Genomic DNA, 14,828 nt, shown 5'->3' with positions numbered 1-14,828 from the left:
AAGTTCCCGTAAGTACCTCAGCAGAAAAAGGAAGGCTAAGGTGAGTGTGGGACCTAGTGACAAGCAACATGGGAAAGGCTGAAGTATTCAATGGCAGTTTTGTCTCAGTTTTCGCTGGTAAGGCTTCTCCTCAGGCTTAATAGGTCCCTGAGCTTCTAGCAGAATCTCTGGGAGTGAAGCAATACTCACAATATAGGAGGATCAAGTTAATGATCACTTAATCCACTTGGACATAGACAAGTCCATGGAACCAGATGGGCTTCATTCAAGGGTGCAGAGGGAGCTGAATGGTGTTATCACAAGACCTCTCTCTAGCATCTTAGAAAAATCATTGCAATTGTAAGAGGTTCCTGATGACTGGAGGAAAAGTCAGATATCACATCTGTCTTCAAGAAAGGGGTAAGAAGGGGGATTCAGGGAATAACAAGTTGGTCTGTTGGTCTGGAAGATGGGCTAGTGTGCATTCTCAGGAATGGCTCAGGATGACTAATTTGGAGGGAGTCGGCAATATTCTGGAAGGCAGGTGGTTGTTCAGGGGAACCTGAACAGGCTGGAGAAATGAACCAATAGGAACCTTATGAAGATCAATAAAAGCAAATATAGTCTTGCATCTGACATGGATTAACTCCATGCATCAGTGTAGATTGGAGGCCAATTGTCTGGGAAGCAGCTTTGCAGAAAGGCACTTGAGGGTCCTGGTGGGCAACAAGTTGAACGTGAGTCAGAGAGCCTTGCAGAAAAGAAGGCCAGCAGTATCCTGGGCAGCATTAGCAAGAATATTGTCAGTAGGTTCAGGGAAGTGATGCTTCCCCTCTATTCAGCACTTCTGAGACTACATCCAGAATGCTGTCCTGGTTGGGCTCCCCAGTAAAACATGGATATTGACATACTTGAGGGGGGCACCAAGATATTCGGGGGCAGGAGCAAAGGATGTATGAGAAAACCTGAGAGAACTGGGTTCGCTCAGTTTGAAGAAGAGAAGATTCAGGGGTGACCTTATTGCAGTCTGCACCTACCTCATCAAAGAATACAGAAAAGACAGGCTTTTCTCAGAAGTGACTGCCAATAGGCTGAAAAGAAACAGATGCAAGTTGGAATGTGGAAAATTCCAACTCGATATAAGAGGAAAAAATTACTATGAGGGTGGCCAAATACTGGAACAACTTGCCCAGGCAGGTAGTGGAATCTGCATCCTTGGAGGTGTTCAAGACTCAGCTGGACACAGACCTGAGCAACCTGACCTAATTAGACTTGCTCTGAGTAGTCAATCAACTAGATGATCTCCAGAGGTCCCTTCCAATCTAAATTATTCTAAGAGGCTACAAGGATGACTAAATTATGCTGCCAACACATTATATTCAGTAAGCTAAATACTTAGAATTAGTTCACTCTCCATTCTACATTTGCCACTATGTAAATCTTTGTGAAGTATATTCTCCTAAATACTCTGCTTTGGCAACTTCAATTACTTGATCTCTGACTAATGGATTTTTATACTTCAACTTAAATCAAATTTGAAAAGGCACCATATGTGAAGTAGGCAAACTCTAATGCAATTAAAAAAAAAGTTAATTGATAGATTTTCAATGCCTTTAATTCACACATTTCTGAGCCCACCTGCAACTGCATTTTTCTATTACCTTTTATATTTAGTTTCAAGCAACAGTTTATGCCAAGAAAGGCTGAAAATAGACCTGTTAAAATGTCATATTGTGCAATAATAACATGTTATAGTATTGATATGAAATAGGAAATTATTTCTCATTTTTCCTTCTACTGCAGCTTTTAAATACCAGAGTAATTTTAGCCTAAAAAAAAAAAAACAGCAATGGATTATATAACAGGACATTTTTTCCGTGACATTGTATATCAAATCCCTTCCAAATTTCAATTATTTCTAGTAGAATTTCTTGATGATCCTTTTTCTTTCTTCCATCATGAGAATAGACAATAGATTTCATGCTAAGGCTGATGGTTTCTGAAGCCTTCCAAGCGGTAACAACTCACTTGATTATCGTCAGCTCTTTCTGTGTTGGTCAAGCTAGGCAGACCCCTCTATGTCTACTGCAGAACACTAGAGAACAGCTTGTAGATCTGCACAAGAAAGCTGGAGAAAACACTCCAGCTCCAGCCCTAAGCCATGTAGTAAAGGCTAAGAGACAGGTAGTGCAGAGTCTAAAGGAGTCAAAGGGAGAAAAGTGCAGTTCCACTGGGTATGTTTTCACTCTTGTTCCTGGAGGTGCACGTCATTTGGGATATTTAATGTCCAAAAACAGACTCAGTACCTAGTTGGGAATGTAGTAACTTTCATAAAAGTTGACCTTAGCCTATAGCAGATATACGAGAAGGTGGGATTGCATTCTTAGCCCATCAGAGATCAGAAGTGGAGTAACTTGCAAACTCATCATGCTGTTCCATAGTCATGCGTCACTGAGGGAGTCTTAATCTGGAGCCTTTGCTCAGTCTATGCACCATAAATGAAACAAATTTAGATGTATTCTCAATTTTCCTAAAGTTTCATGAAGTTCAAGGATGGAGCACTTAGTTGCTTCCTCACTTCTCTGTTTTCATAACTCGTTTTCTTCCCCCAAAGTCAGCAGCAGATAAATTCCTCCTGTGTGGGACAGTTAGTACCAGCTGTAGTCATTGATTGCAAGGGTTTACATGCATTTCTGAATCAGTGCATCACTTTCAGCAAGTGAAAGTGGTTAGGAGGTCTGTTGATTGGCTAAAAGTTACCATCCAAATCTATAGTTTATGAAGAGACTTAGGAAATCTGAGCTGTTATTGATAGTTGTCCTATCTTTGCATTTTTGTACTTCTCCATGAAATCCTAGGAGATCTGAAACAGGGCTAAAGCTCACAGTTTAAGAAAGTGTTTCATTTTAAGACTGACCAGTGCAAATTTCAGATAGAAATAATTTATAGAACATTTTTTTTTGTCAGAATCACAAATTTTTGATTTATGGTGCCTTAGTGCATATTCAGCTTGTGCTCTGACTAAATATAAAGATGTTTTGGAAATTTTTGTATTAAATATGCTATGGCCTTTACAGTTAAATTTCATCCCCAAAATGGGAGCTACCAGCCTGAATTTTGCTCCTGGAGTACAGAGTACCTTACATTAGTAGATAGGAGGAGTGGGCAATGACTGACAGTGGACAACTGGACTTTCAGAAAGCTCTGCAACAAAAGAAGAGTATGAATTTTAATTTCTGTATTTTTCTTTTCTTACTACTTTTGTTATACAGGGTAGCTTTTATGTTCCTTCTGAAAACTGCATGCAGCATGCATACAAATGGCATAAGGACCTGTGTCTTCTGCTATTGAATGCTCATAGAGGACTTCATGGGTACTACAGCCTCATAATGAAAGAGATTCCTGATTTACCACAGCTGAAGTTGGGTAAGAGAACAAATATTTTAAATTTCTGAGTATAGTCCAGCGCAACATTTTCAATACACATTTTAGTGCTGACAATCTTAGGCTGTTTAGAGACTTTTTCTCCCTGCTTTCTGATTACTGTTTTTTTTTGGCACACTGTAAGAGAGGACTCCTGCTCAGTCTGTGTAACAACTTTTTACCAACTGAAGGTGGCTTGACATGCAGACAGGTAGAATTTTATAATAAATACTTGCCTCTGGATAATAATATTTGTAGTTAGTTGTTTTCAAAGGCTTGAGCTTCCAGTATTGAATTCCCATGAGACAGCAAATTTTTCTCTTGAGTAGAAATTGTTTTAAACTGAAAACAAAACTCTAAAGGGTAATATGAGTGTAATTGAAAAATACTCCCTCACTTATCTTTGGAAATGTATTTCTTCCTTGCCAACAGCATAATTACAATTTTTTCTTAAAAAAAATGATTCTGTTTTTCTTTCTAATTCAATTGTTCAATAGATTTTCTGGGAGGAAAAAAAAAAAGCTCTCTGGGTTTGCAGAACAGAGTTCTGTAATTTGTGTTTAGTCATGTTTGTAGTGACAGAGTGAGCTCTGTGAAAATTAGGAGCACTCTGAATAATTCCAGCTCTCCCAACTGTTTCTTTGAATTCAGGGAATGTGGATTGTGCTTTCACATCCATCTGTTTCTATGTTTGTAAGCCTGTATGCATATTTTTGAAGTTATCAGTTTGTTGTATTGCAGGGGTAGTAATATTGAGAGAGCTGATTGTGTTGGCCATTAGCTTAAAAAAGAGAGGAAAGAGCATGTGTAGAGCAAAAAGGGAAAACGTTATTACCTCTGTTGCGTGTAATGCATTATGCTGTACAGCCTTATGGGACGATAGCTCCTGTTCCCTGTTCCATGTATTGTTCCCTGCTATATAATTCTTTTCTAAAGAGCCTGTGAGTCGTAGTGTGGGAAGTGCATATACTATGATACTCAGCTGAGCCACGAGAAAGAAAGCAAATCACTTTTGTATGCAGAAGACTGAGAGAGGACCTTACCAGTGTCTACAACTACCTTAAGGGGAGGTGTCAAGGGGAGGGGGGCAAACTCTTTTCAGTGGTGCCGTGTGACAGGACAAGAGGCAATGGGCAAAAACTGAGATGCAGGAAGTTCCACCTGAATATGAGCAAGAACTTCTTTACTGTGGGAGTGACAGAGCCCTGGAACAGGGCACCCAGAGGGGTTGTGGAATCTCCTTCTCTGGAGACATTCAAAACCCACCTGGATGCGATCCTGTCTAACATTCTGTAGGTGACCCTGCTTGAACAGGAGGGGTGGATTAGATGATCTCCAGATTTCCCTTCCAACCTCAGCCATTCTGTGACTCTCTCAGGACTACATCCAAGCAGTGTTGTACATCCTAGGGGTGAACAGATACTTCACGCTGCCCACAACAAAACAGAGATGCTCAATCTAGTACCAGTCAGAGATATTTGGTTTATCTTACGTGGCCCTGTGTAACAGCAAAGGGAGACTCATTTATTGTGCACCATTTGCTCAAGCTTTGAAATGGTGAGACTATATTGTACACAGATCTGGAGCAGACTGTAAATAACAATGACTGACAGCGAACTAATAGTAGGGGAGAGAATAGATGATGAGAATTATGATCACTCATGTAATACAAGATTTATATTAGATAGCCATAGTCTACAGCTGATCAAAGGTTTCCTGACCAGAGAGTCAAGTTCAGCCTCCTCTCTGAAGACCTCTACAGACCCTGAGCTGGGCCCAACGCAAGTGCAGAGCTACCCTAGGACTGACAAGCACTGACTTTTTAATCAGATGTTTAGGTAGAAACAAATTGCAGGGAAGAGGATATTGCTCTGGAAGTTTTGGAATTTTACATTTTCTTTCCCAGGATGCCTCCCTATTATGAAGAAAAATATCTCTTCTGAGATGCTGAGAACTCCCAAGTGAACTGTTTCTTGTAATTGTGGTGATCAACTTTTGCCCTGGTTGTTTGAAGTTGAAAGATTAAATCCTGCCCTCTTTATCTTGGCAAAAGCCTTCCAGAACCTGTATAGGTTTAATTGTCCAAGTCACATGAGCAGAAGTTGTGTTTGAGGAAGGTGAGTTATGAAGTGCCCAAATATGAGCCGAATCTTGTCCTTCAGGAAGTAACAAGTAACTTTAGCTTGGATGAACAGCAGAGTATTAATGATTCACAGTTCTCAAATCTGATCTCTTTCTTTTTCTTTTTCCTTTTTTTTTTTTTTCCCCTCCATAGAGGAGCTATCTGTGGAAGACACGTTATCTCAACTTTGTACGGAGCTTCAGGTATTTCCATCAACAGATTCAGTTCATACATGTAATTTTCAAGGGCTCTGACACAACCCTGTTGTGTGTCAGAGCCGGAGGAATTCGGTGCCAACAGAAAGTTTGCTGAATGTTTCTTTTGTTCAATTTCATATCATTTTGATTATTCACTTACATGATATTTCTGTCACTTTTAACAAATCACCAGCTGTAATGCTTTAACATCCTTCAGTGAGCCTAGTCCTGAGTATCAGAGTATGCAGAAAAAAATTGATTGGAGGGTAGGTTGAAATTGCAGTTCTTCAGCTGACAGTCTTTCTGCTGACAGGAGAAAAGACCCTTTGGCAGGTTGTGCAGCCATATCTTTTCAGATAAAATTGCCTAAGAGTGGAGGGGAATCTGGGAGGAAACAAGCAATTCAGGGCATGGCAATAGCTGAATTGCACTTACTTCTACCATGCTTGTTTCAAGTGAGATACAGGGAAGCTGTCAAGGGTGTCAGAAGGAAACATAGGCATCATTTGAATATGGGGCAAAATGTTTTTATCATCAGAGATTTAATATATTTGATTTGCTCAGTTTGCCAGGAGAAAGGCAGAGAGGGGACTTGATTATCATATGCAGGTATCTTCATATGAAGAAGATTCTTCAACACAGAAGAGAATAGTTAGGTGACAATAAATGACTAGAAGCTGAAGCCAAAGCAAATTGGAAGTAAATTTAAGCTACATTTTTGAATGGTGGGCTAATGGCTGTCACCCATGGGTGAAAAAATGTTCGGGAAGTGGTGAATTTCTTAATTTTAAGTCATAACTTGGATATCTTTCAAGGAAGTACATTTCAGCCAAATTTTATTTAAAGAAATATAAATTATTGGCCTCTTCTCTGTTGGATAGCTAAAATTCAGAAGTCTTAAAGATACAGGAAATTGGACGACATGATCTAGATTCTACTTAGGACTTATTCTCTATGAATCTGGGAAATTTCAAATTGGCTTGGCAAATACCAGAAAATATCAGCATTAAACTCTCCGAATTTTCTAATTCTTGTCTAATTCCCATTCTTAAAAAAAAAAAAAGACAATCAAGAAAAAAAAACAAGAAAAAAAAATCAAACAAAATTCTTGACTTGGTTTGCAAGACTATTCGTAAGGCCAGAGCACCCCGACTGTTGTTTGCAAGGTCCGGCTCGTGGGAACAGTGCAGCAGCAGAGGTGAATACAGCAGCTCGAATGGCTGCTTATCTGAGGTGTCGTGAAAACTTAGCTGTGGTTTTCCTGTACACCATCAAAATATTTGGCATTATCATCCTGTGCTCATAACAGTCTACCTTTCCAGCCATAATCTGATGATGAAGGTCATGAATTTGCAGAGACTTTAAGGACGTGAATGCTGATATCTAGTAGACTATTGGTGGACTATAAGTGCAGTATTGACCATCTGCGCTGTAAGTGCTGAAGTTTTATGTACCTCTGTATGGGGTGCAAATGAATATTGGGAACACTCTCCTAATATTTTGCCTCTAGGAATTTGTAAACTGAAACCATTTCTTTTCAGCCAAATGTAGGGTAAAATGGTCATTTGTAAAGGAAGAAAATGTTAGTAAAACCACAGAGAGAAGCTTGTGAGGTTGGTTTCCAATTACTACTGTATTACAGGAGTCAGGTTCAATCTCAAAAATAAATAAAACAAAAGAAGAAAGGAAAGTGAGTTTTACCCCATCACACTTTGATATTCAAGTCAAGGACACGGTGGAAACTCAAAGCAGGAGAAAATGGAAGGACAATATTATTTTAATCGTTTGATTGATTTGTAAACAAACAAGCAAAAGTAGCCTCTTCAAAGCACACCTTGACTTGTTTTGCATGATGGGAGTGTTAAAGACTACCCTGGCTGGTGTTTGAAAGGAAACACCCTTCCCAGCAACAGGGAACACCGTGGCAGAAGGTTTGTGAATAGAACAGCTAGACACTCCGTGACCGTTTTGATTGCCCTGTGCTGGCCTTCATCCTGGAGAACTGAATCCCTGGGATTTCGCTTGCATCTCTAGCTTGCCAGCCTCTTGTTCTGTGTATGCCTGTGCAGCAAGATGCTTGAAATTAAAACTGGATATGGCTCTTTCCTTTTTTCCCCCTTTCCCCCCTTTTTCTCATCTTTTCCCCTTCTTTCTTTCCCACCTTTCCTTTCCCTAAGTTAAGCACTAATAAACAAGAAAAATAGCCATCATACTCCTAGTATGATTTGCATTAATAAAATATCTTCCCCTTTGAAAATTTTAAAATAAAATAATGCATTAAAATTGACATGAAGCTTATAATATTGAGTCCAGTAAACAAAGCAGGGCCCTAATTTGGCAAAGAGCAGAATCAGCATCCATCTGATTTCTCCAGTACTAGAAGGTTTACTGGAGCTTGTGGCATTTTGGGCAAACTGTTGAATCAGAGTATCAAACATACAATGTAAACTCAGTAAGAATAGCTGTGTTTATTATACATATGTATTTGCTCTGTTTGTCTGTCTTTTGCACAGTTTGGTTTTAATCTTGATTTAGTTTGTCACCAATCTGGAAATTACCTGCATAATAAACTGCGCTATCGCAGCTTTTGGTATTAAGCAGGCTTTCAGCATTTTCTGCCATGCTAGCCAAAAAGAGAGCTGGCCCTGAACGAACCGATATGTGATTCCTCGTGGCATTTTTTTCTGGAGCATTTCCGAGAGTAGTACCTGTTTCATCAAAGGTAGAGTCCCGAGGAATAGATAACGGTTCAGTTTTGTATTCTTTGTGCCAAGCCGGGGGAGGTAAAATGCAACGTCTGTCTGTTGTTGTTAAATAAATAGTCAAACTAAGATGACCGGTATGCAGGGATTTTGCTGCTGGCCTGTGCTTCCTGTGCTGCAGTTCTCTGGTGGTGCAGAATTACTGCTGCAAGCCACAGGGTACGGAGAGCCCTGGCTCGTCCGAGCGCAGGACAGATGCACCACTGGACTCTGCGATGTCTGTTTTCATTGTGCGTTGAGGACACAAGTCTTTTTTTTTTGTTGTTGTTTCCCCCCCCCCCTTAATCATCCATCTGGTATCCTGAGAAGGATTTTTCTACTTAGAAAGGAGATGATGGGTGATGGTTTATTATTTCAGAGTATCCAGCACCATCTGCTGGATAGTTTAGAATCAGCTCTCAGGGATTTTTCGCTATTTACTTCCTCAGCAGTGAAGCATGTCAGCAAAGACTGAAGCTGTTCCTGCTTCCTGCTCCCCTGCTCTGTAGCCAAGACCTGTTGTGCTAAAGCACATGACAGTGAAAGCCTGGCCTGCTTGATTTTGGGTAAAAGAACTGAAAAGTAGGGTTTTCTCTTTTAAATATTCCCTTGATTCAGAGTTATTCTTTCCTGGAAGGACTTAATCCAACATTCTGTCATGACCATTCTTGATCTCAAAATATCCTTTCTCCCCTCCAGCTGTTGAGCAATCCAGAGAAGATAGCAGAACAGATAAGCAAGGACCTTGCCTGGCTTTGCTCCCACCTCTTGGCCCTGTGGACCCAGTTCCTGGAAGTGGCAACACTTCATCCAGAAGTCACAGCTTATCTGACTCAGGAACATCACATGCTGAGGGTAATGTTAAGAAGTTAAGAGTAAGCTCAGTAATTTGCTGATAGAGGGACATCAATGGTATAGCTGGATAAATATTTCTCAAACTTCTGTGACCATATAGATATATTCAGGAGATGAGATTAGTAAGACAGAAAGTGAAGAGGAGGTAAACACAGACTAAATTTTATGGCAAGTAAAATACTTCTTTGACTGTTTTTGTTTTCTTCAAAACTAAGGGAGTGGAATAGTGAGCATTATGTCATTTTATTGCCTTATAAGGAATACAAGTATAGACTACAGTGATCATAAAACAATTTTGAAAAATATAGTGCTAGAGTAGTCTTTCATGGGAATGGGATAAAAGCGAATCTTGTGCAAAATCAGGATAGCTCTGCACTAGTTTATCAGTTCTCAAAGCCTTCTGCTACCTTGAAGCACAGGGCAGACTTTCAGACCTAACAAAATACCATTGCTGAAAAAAGTTTTAAAATCATTAGTATCTGTTGAAGAACAGGGAATCAACAGTAACCTTGTAACTTCATTCACCTCTACTTTAGCAGTAGGGTTTTCCAATGGATTACATCCCGAAAGATGCTTCCTGGAGCCAGAAACACATGGCTATGAGATCCATTTTCAAGATCCAAAGAAACCTAGGATTGCTTTATAACTGCTTCTCAACAGCATAAACAACCTTCCACGATGGTGGTTGCCAACAGTTTACAAAAAGCACCAAGACTACGCAGAGCGCTTTGCAGATATATCCAGGAAGAAGCTATTTTCTCTTTCTCAGCATTTACAGGCTGATTTAATGACAGGTTTCGTCTCTCTTCTATAAGTTTTTCCACATGCACAAACGCTTGAGCTTCAATCAAATTATGTGGGCAAAAGCAGTCCTCTAACACTGAACAACTCGCTGGACTGGCAATTCTGAGTTTGAGAAGATAGTAGGATTTGTTACAAGCAAACGACTCATCCATACAGAAGCTGCATTTCAGTTCTGTACCTCTGTTAATCAAATAATACAGTTTTGGCACCCTTGTCAGCACCTTTACTTTCAGATACATTCTATACCAGCACATGCAGAAAAAAAAATTACAGATATGAGTTTCTGGAAAGCAAGATGTTGTTTTGGGGGGACCTGGGATGCTGTGTAAAATGGGTAAGCTGTAAATATCAAAATACAACATGGAAAATGAAGTGGGTGGGAAGAGGTAGAAATGATCAAATGTAGTTTCCTGTGCAGGCTAGATATCCCTGATAAATAGCCAAAAGGAATTTATCTCAACACTTTTAACAAAATTATAATTATATAGGAATATAATTTGCTCTCTTCAGTGTGTCACATATATATAGTTAGTACTTTCCCTTCCCCCTGTAAGCTGCATATAAAAAAATGTTGTTATTGTTCATGAAATTGGCACTTAATAATAAAGAGAGCACAAATGGTTTTATATTTAAAGCTAATTAGGTCAGACCTACGTAGTTCAGCAAATGCTGTACCTTCCATTAGGACCTTTTCTGTTATTGACCACTATATGCGCAGTTGTATAGGAAACAAGATATTGCTTTCATTGCATCAACGGAGCTGAAGTCATAGCACAATTTAATCATTAGAGCAAGGACTTACGGAAAAAAGAAAGGAGAGGATTAATCTTACTTAGCTTTAGGAAACTAGTGTGTAGGTAGCTACGGCTCAGCTTACTCTCCAGTTCCTGCTAAAGTCAATGGAGATCCAGCCTCTGGAGACCAGAGCATGAGTCATCTCACCGAAGGGAGACATCTAATTCATGAGGAGATGACTAATGCTCAGACTCCCCTGCTTCTTTTGACTAGGTCTCCCTCAACTTTCAGAGGAACCTGAGGTGGCTTGTTCAGCTGAAGGGTCCTGTAGACAACCAGCTTCAGCAAGATGAATTCCAGCCCCACGGTTCTAGCCCTGACTGATGCCAACTGCCAGTGACTTTTAGCAAACTACTTACCTTTGTGTTCTTCGGTTCCTTCCCATATCAGCTGTGTGTAATGATACTTCTCAAGCCATGGAAAACAGTTTGAGCACCTCAGATGAAAAGTCATATTATCAAAAAACAACCTTTGTTAAGAGATGCTGTGGTTTTTGAGAAAGACTATTTGCTGAAGCACGGTTGGGATTTAGAAAGATGCTGAAATGCTATGACGTATGCTTTTTGCTGCCTTTCTCTGGCACTGTAATAGAGGTCACTTTTACAAACGTTATTAGTAATACATGGGCTGCAGTTTAACAGCTTAGTACATTTGATTGCATATCACGATTGATTGATTGAATCCCAAAGCTTATTCCAAGGCAGATAGCAGTACTGAATTTTTTATAGCTTATTTCGAACTCTGTGCTCTGCCAACCATGTCAGATCTGTGACTCTTTTGTAATTGATTATCCAACTCTGAACAGCTCTAAAGTCCATGAAGAGATATGGAGAGGCCTCACCATGACATAGGCAGATGTGTTTCTACTGTGATAAGGCTTATTCTCCTCTGAGCTGATATGTAAAACTTTTGTTCTCTTGGGAGCTGCTGTGGATGTTCCCACAGAAGACATAATCAATTATGAATTGTTCTAACTTAGTAACTCACTCTACTGCTATATGATTTGCACAGTGGGAAAAGAAGAAATCTTCCCCAGTTTGCAGGGAAAATGGTAAATTTGGTAGCTTCTAAAAAAAGACTCGGAAGATGCGCATAAGGAAATACTGATTTACTGTCAAGGGACAAGTCTTTCATCCCAGCTAACTGTGCAGCAACATCAGCTGCTTCATGATGGACTGGGGAAGCGAAGCAGAACTGGGCTGCCTGTTTGTCACCAAAATGGTGCAAAACAGAGGGAGCATACTAAGGAATCTGTCTTTGACAGTCATAGGTCTGTTAGTAGCTTGATTGTCCTTTGCATTTTTCAGCAAATCCAATGTTTAATTTGTGTGTTTCCCACTCAGGTAAGAAGATTCTCAGAAGCCTTCTTCTACACTGAGCACCAGAAACTTGCTGTGCTGACATTTCAGGAAGGCCTGTAAGTAATTCATCAAACTGGAGTAGCTGAAAACGTAGTTTCTTAAAACATTTTGTGGTTCAGGATAAGGTCCTCTCTGCTGGAAATGGAGGGGGACTTGATTTGAGAGAAGTTGCTGGCTCTAGTGTCTACAGGTCCCTGTGTTTTAAGCTTGTTGAAATGAGTGTCAGAAGTGGTACGATAAGTGGTGCCACTCAGGCCCCAGAGAATATTAATTTCAAGATCCCTATGAGATGTTGCTTTCTCTTACTCCCTCTCACATATGACTTATTAGGGAGATTGTGATTAAAATGCTTTAGCAAGAGCCTTCTTAGGGAAAAGATACAAGAGATCTTCTTTCTCCATCTCTCTTCTCATTTCCAGCTGGGTCCCTTTCTCTTCAAAGCTCTATCTCCCCCAGTGACACTAGTCTTGGTGCAGGAAGAATTATTTCCTTGCTGTCTTCCTTCAATTAACTTCCCCAAGCCCCTGCATCAGGATCATTTTTCCATTTTCAGTAGAAAGCAACCACTAGAAAGCAACATAAGCTTAACACTTAACAAATTGTTTTTTACCATCTCTACATGTTTTGTGCATAGGCAATCATGGATTTATTTTATTCTTTAGTTCAGACCTACTTTATATATCAGAAAAGACCTGTAAATTCAGACAGGAGTCTTGATTCATTAACCAATAACCAGTGCAAAATTGAAAATTCACTGATTGCTGCAGCTCAGGATTGGAGTGGGGATACCACTGCATTAACTGGAAGAGAAGTGGGAGTGATGTGAACTCGGAGCTGATGATCAGCTGCTCAAGAATCAACAGTACAAATAAATGTTGCAGTGGGCTGCATTCATAAAAGTATGCTGTGAAACACATACAACACACATATTTTCTTCTGCTTGATACTGCTCGCATAAAGCCCAATTGAGTAGTACACAAGGACACAGTTTCAAAGCTACATTAGAGTAAATTCTGCCTTTAGTTTTAGCCAAGCAACCTGATGATCACAAGTAGAGTACATGGATCAGATTGTTCTCAGGACCTGGCCCCTGAGGGCAGAGTTCAAGGAAAGCTGCTCAGGTTTGAATCTTTAAGTAATGAATGAGTGACATCCTGCAATATTTCTGCAGTGAAACAGCCTGTCACTGCTGGAGGGACCATGGAGTTATCTGTGTGGAAACCTGTCTTTCAGAAATGGCTTAAAGGGTAGGATCTCAAGTCAACAGAAAGGAAGAGACCACCTTTCTCAGAGCTGTCACTAGTGACATTTGGGACAATTCAGTGATGGTGGAAAGAGCCATGACTTGGTTAGTGGATGGGTTAAACAGGTTTTGGCTTGTTCTGCCAAATTAAAGCAGCTCTGTGGCTGCAGGGTCCTAGCTGTACTCACTTAGTGCTCCCGTGTAAAGTTTTAAGGAAAGCCCCATGTCAGCACCCCAGGACAAGGGCATGGGCACTGGTGGCCTCATCTAAGCAAACACAGCCTTGCACAGGAGAAGGCCTTATTGCTTAAAGTGCCTTCATTTCTCCAGGCACTGAGGAAATTAGCCCATTTTCTGCAGATGAGAAGTACTTCTTCCTTACTGCTTTTCAGGAAGATTAAATACATAAAGAGAATAGTTTTCAAACACTAAAAATTGATCTCTATAGTAAATTTGGTCTGTGCAAGCCTTAGGCTAGAGTCCTCCTTTCCATAGGTTGTGCTAGACTGTACAGAATGGAGTATTTATCTGGTTCGTAGAGGCTCCAGCTGAGATAGGCTATCACCGTGCAAGGTGCTATACAAACACATCAAGTGATGACAAGTTTTTCCCCACAGTTGTTTTTCCCTTGTTAGCAGATTAGAAGTTTCTTTCCTTTTTGTGCTCTTGTTTTAGGCTACGCTGCGAATTTTGTCGTGTGTTAGGCAATCCACCTCCACGCATAACAGATTGGGACTGCTCAAGAGAGCAGTGCATGCCATTTGGTCACAAACCAATATCTATTTTAGATTATTGGGTTTTTTTAATGTGGTCTTTAGTGAAATACTGATACTATTAATGACAGTGAGAACTTTATTAGAGTGCCAGGACTTAACTCTGAATACTCAAGTGTTGCTGCAAGCAAGAATAAGTACTTAGCTGTTTTGTGAATCCTATCTGAGTCATGTTTTAGCAATCTGTGGCTTCTTTATCTTTGAGGGGGAAAAAATTGATGATCTACAGGTAAGAACAAATAGCAACAATTCTGTGTTGAAGCTGAATCTGATATGCTGATCTGAATGAGTTGTTGGTATCTGGACATAGGAATCTTCCATATTGGCATGAAATCAATACATGCTTTTTGAGTTTTGTTCTGTAATTTATGAAATATGTTGCTTCCAATTTTCACATGGCAGCTGCCGACCTCCCACCAAGAGTAATCTGAAATATTGTTGTTGTTCTGTCCTATGGGATGCATCCAGAATTGCTTCCAGCTGATAGTCTATGAAAAGTTTGTTGCCTTCATCTTGATACCTTAGGATAAACAGA

General features: G+C 40.0%; 1 protein-coding gene across 1 annotated transcript in view; it reads left to right on the top strand.

The window, feature by feature from the left end:
- The window catches only part of FAM135B (family with sequence similarity 135 member B), a 138,798-nt gene that overhangs the window by 107,778 nt on the left and 16,192 nt on the right, over positions 1–14,828 (top strand). The window contains exons 7-10 of the mRNA XM_062568434.1: positions 3,252–3,405; positions 5,678–5,727; positions 9,162–9,317; positions 12,260–12,333. Of these exons, the coding sequence (XP_062424418.1) occupies positions 3,252–3,405; positions 5,678–5,727; positions 9,162–9,317; positions 12,260–12,333 (434 nt within the window). The remainder of the gene's footprint in view (positions 1–3,251; positions 3,406–5,677; positions 5,728–9,161; positions 9,318–12,259; positions 12,334–14,828) is intronic.

Source organism: Rhea pennata, chromosome 2 (genome assembly GCF_028389875.1).
Source record: "Rhea pennata isolate bPtePen1 chromosome 2, bPtePen1.pri, whole genome shotgun sequence".
Classification (NCBI taxonomy): Eukaryota; Metazoa; Chordata; class Aves; order Rheiformes; family Rheidae; genus Rhea; species Rhea pennata.
Note: the sequence above shows the minus strand (reverse complement) of the source record. Positions and strands in the feature narration are given on the sequence as shown.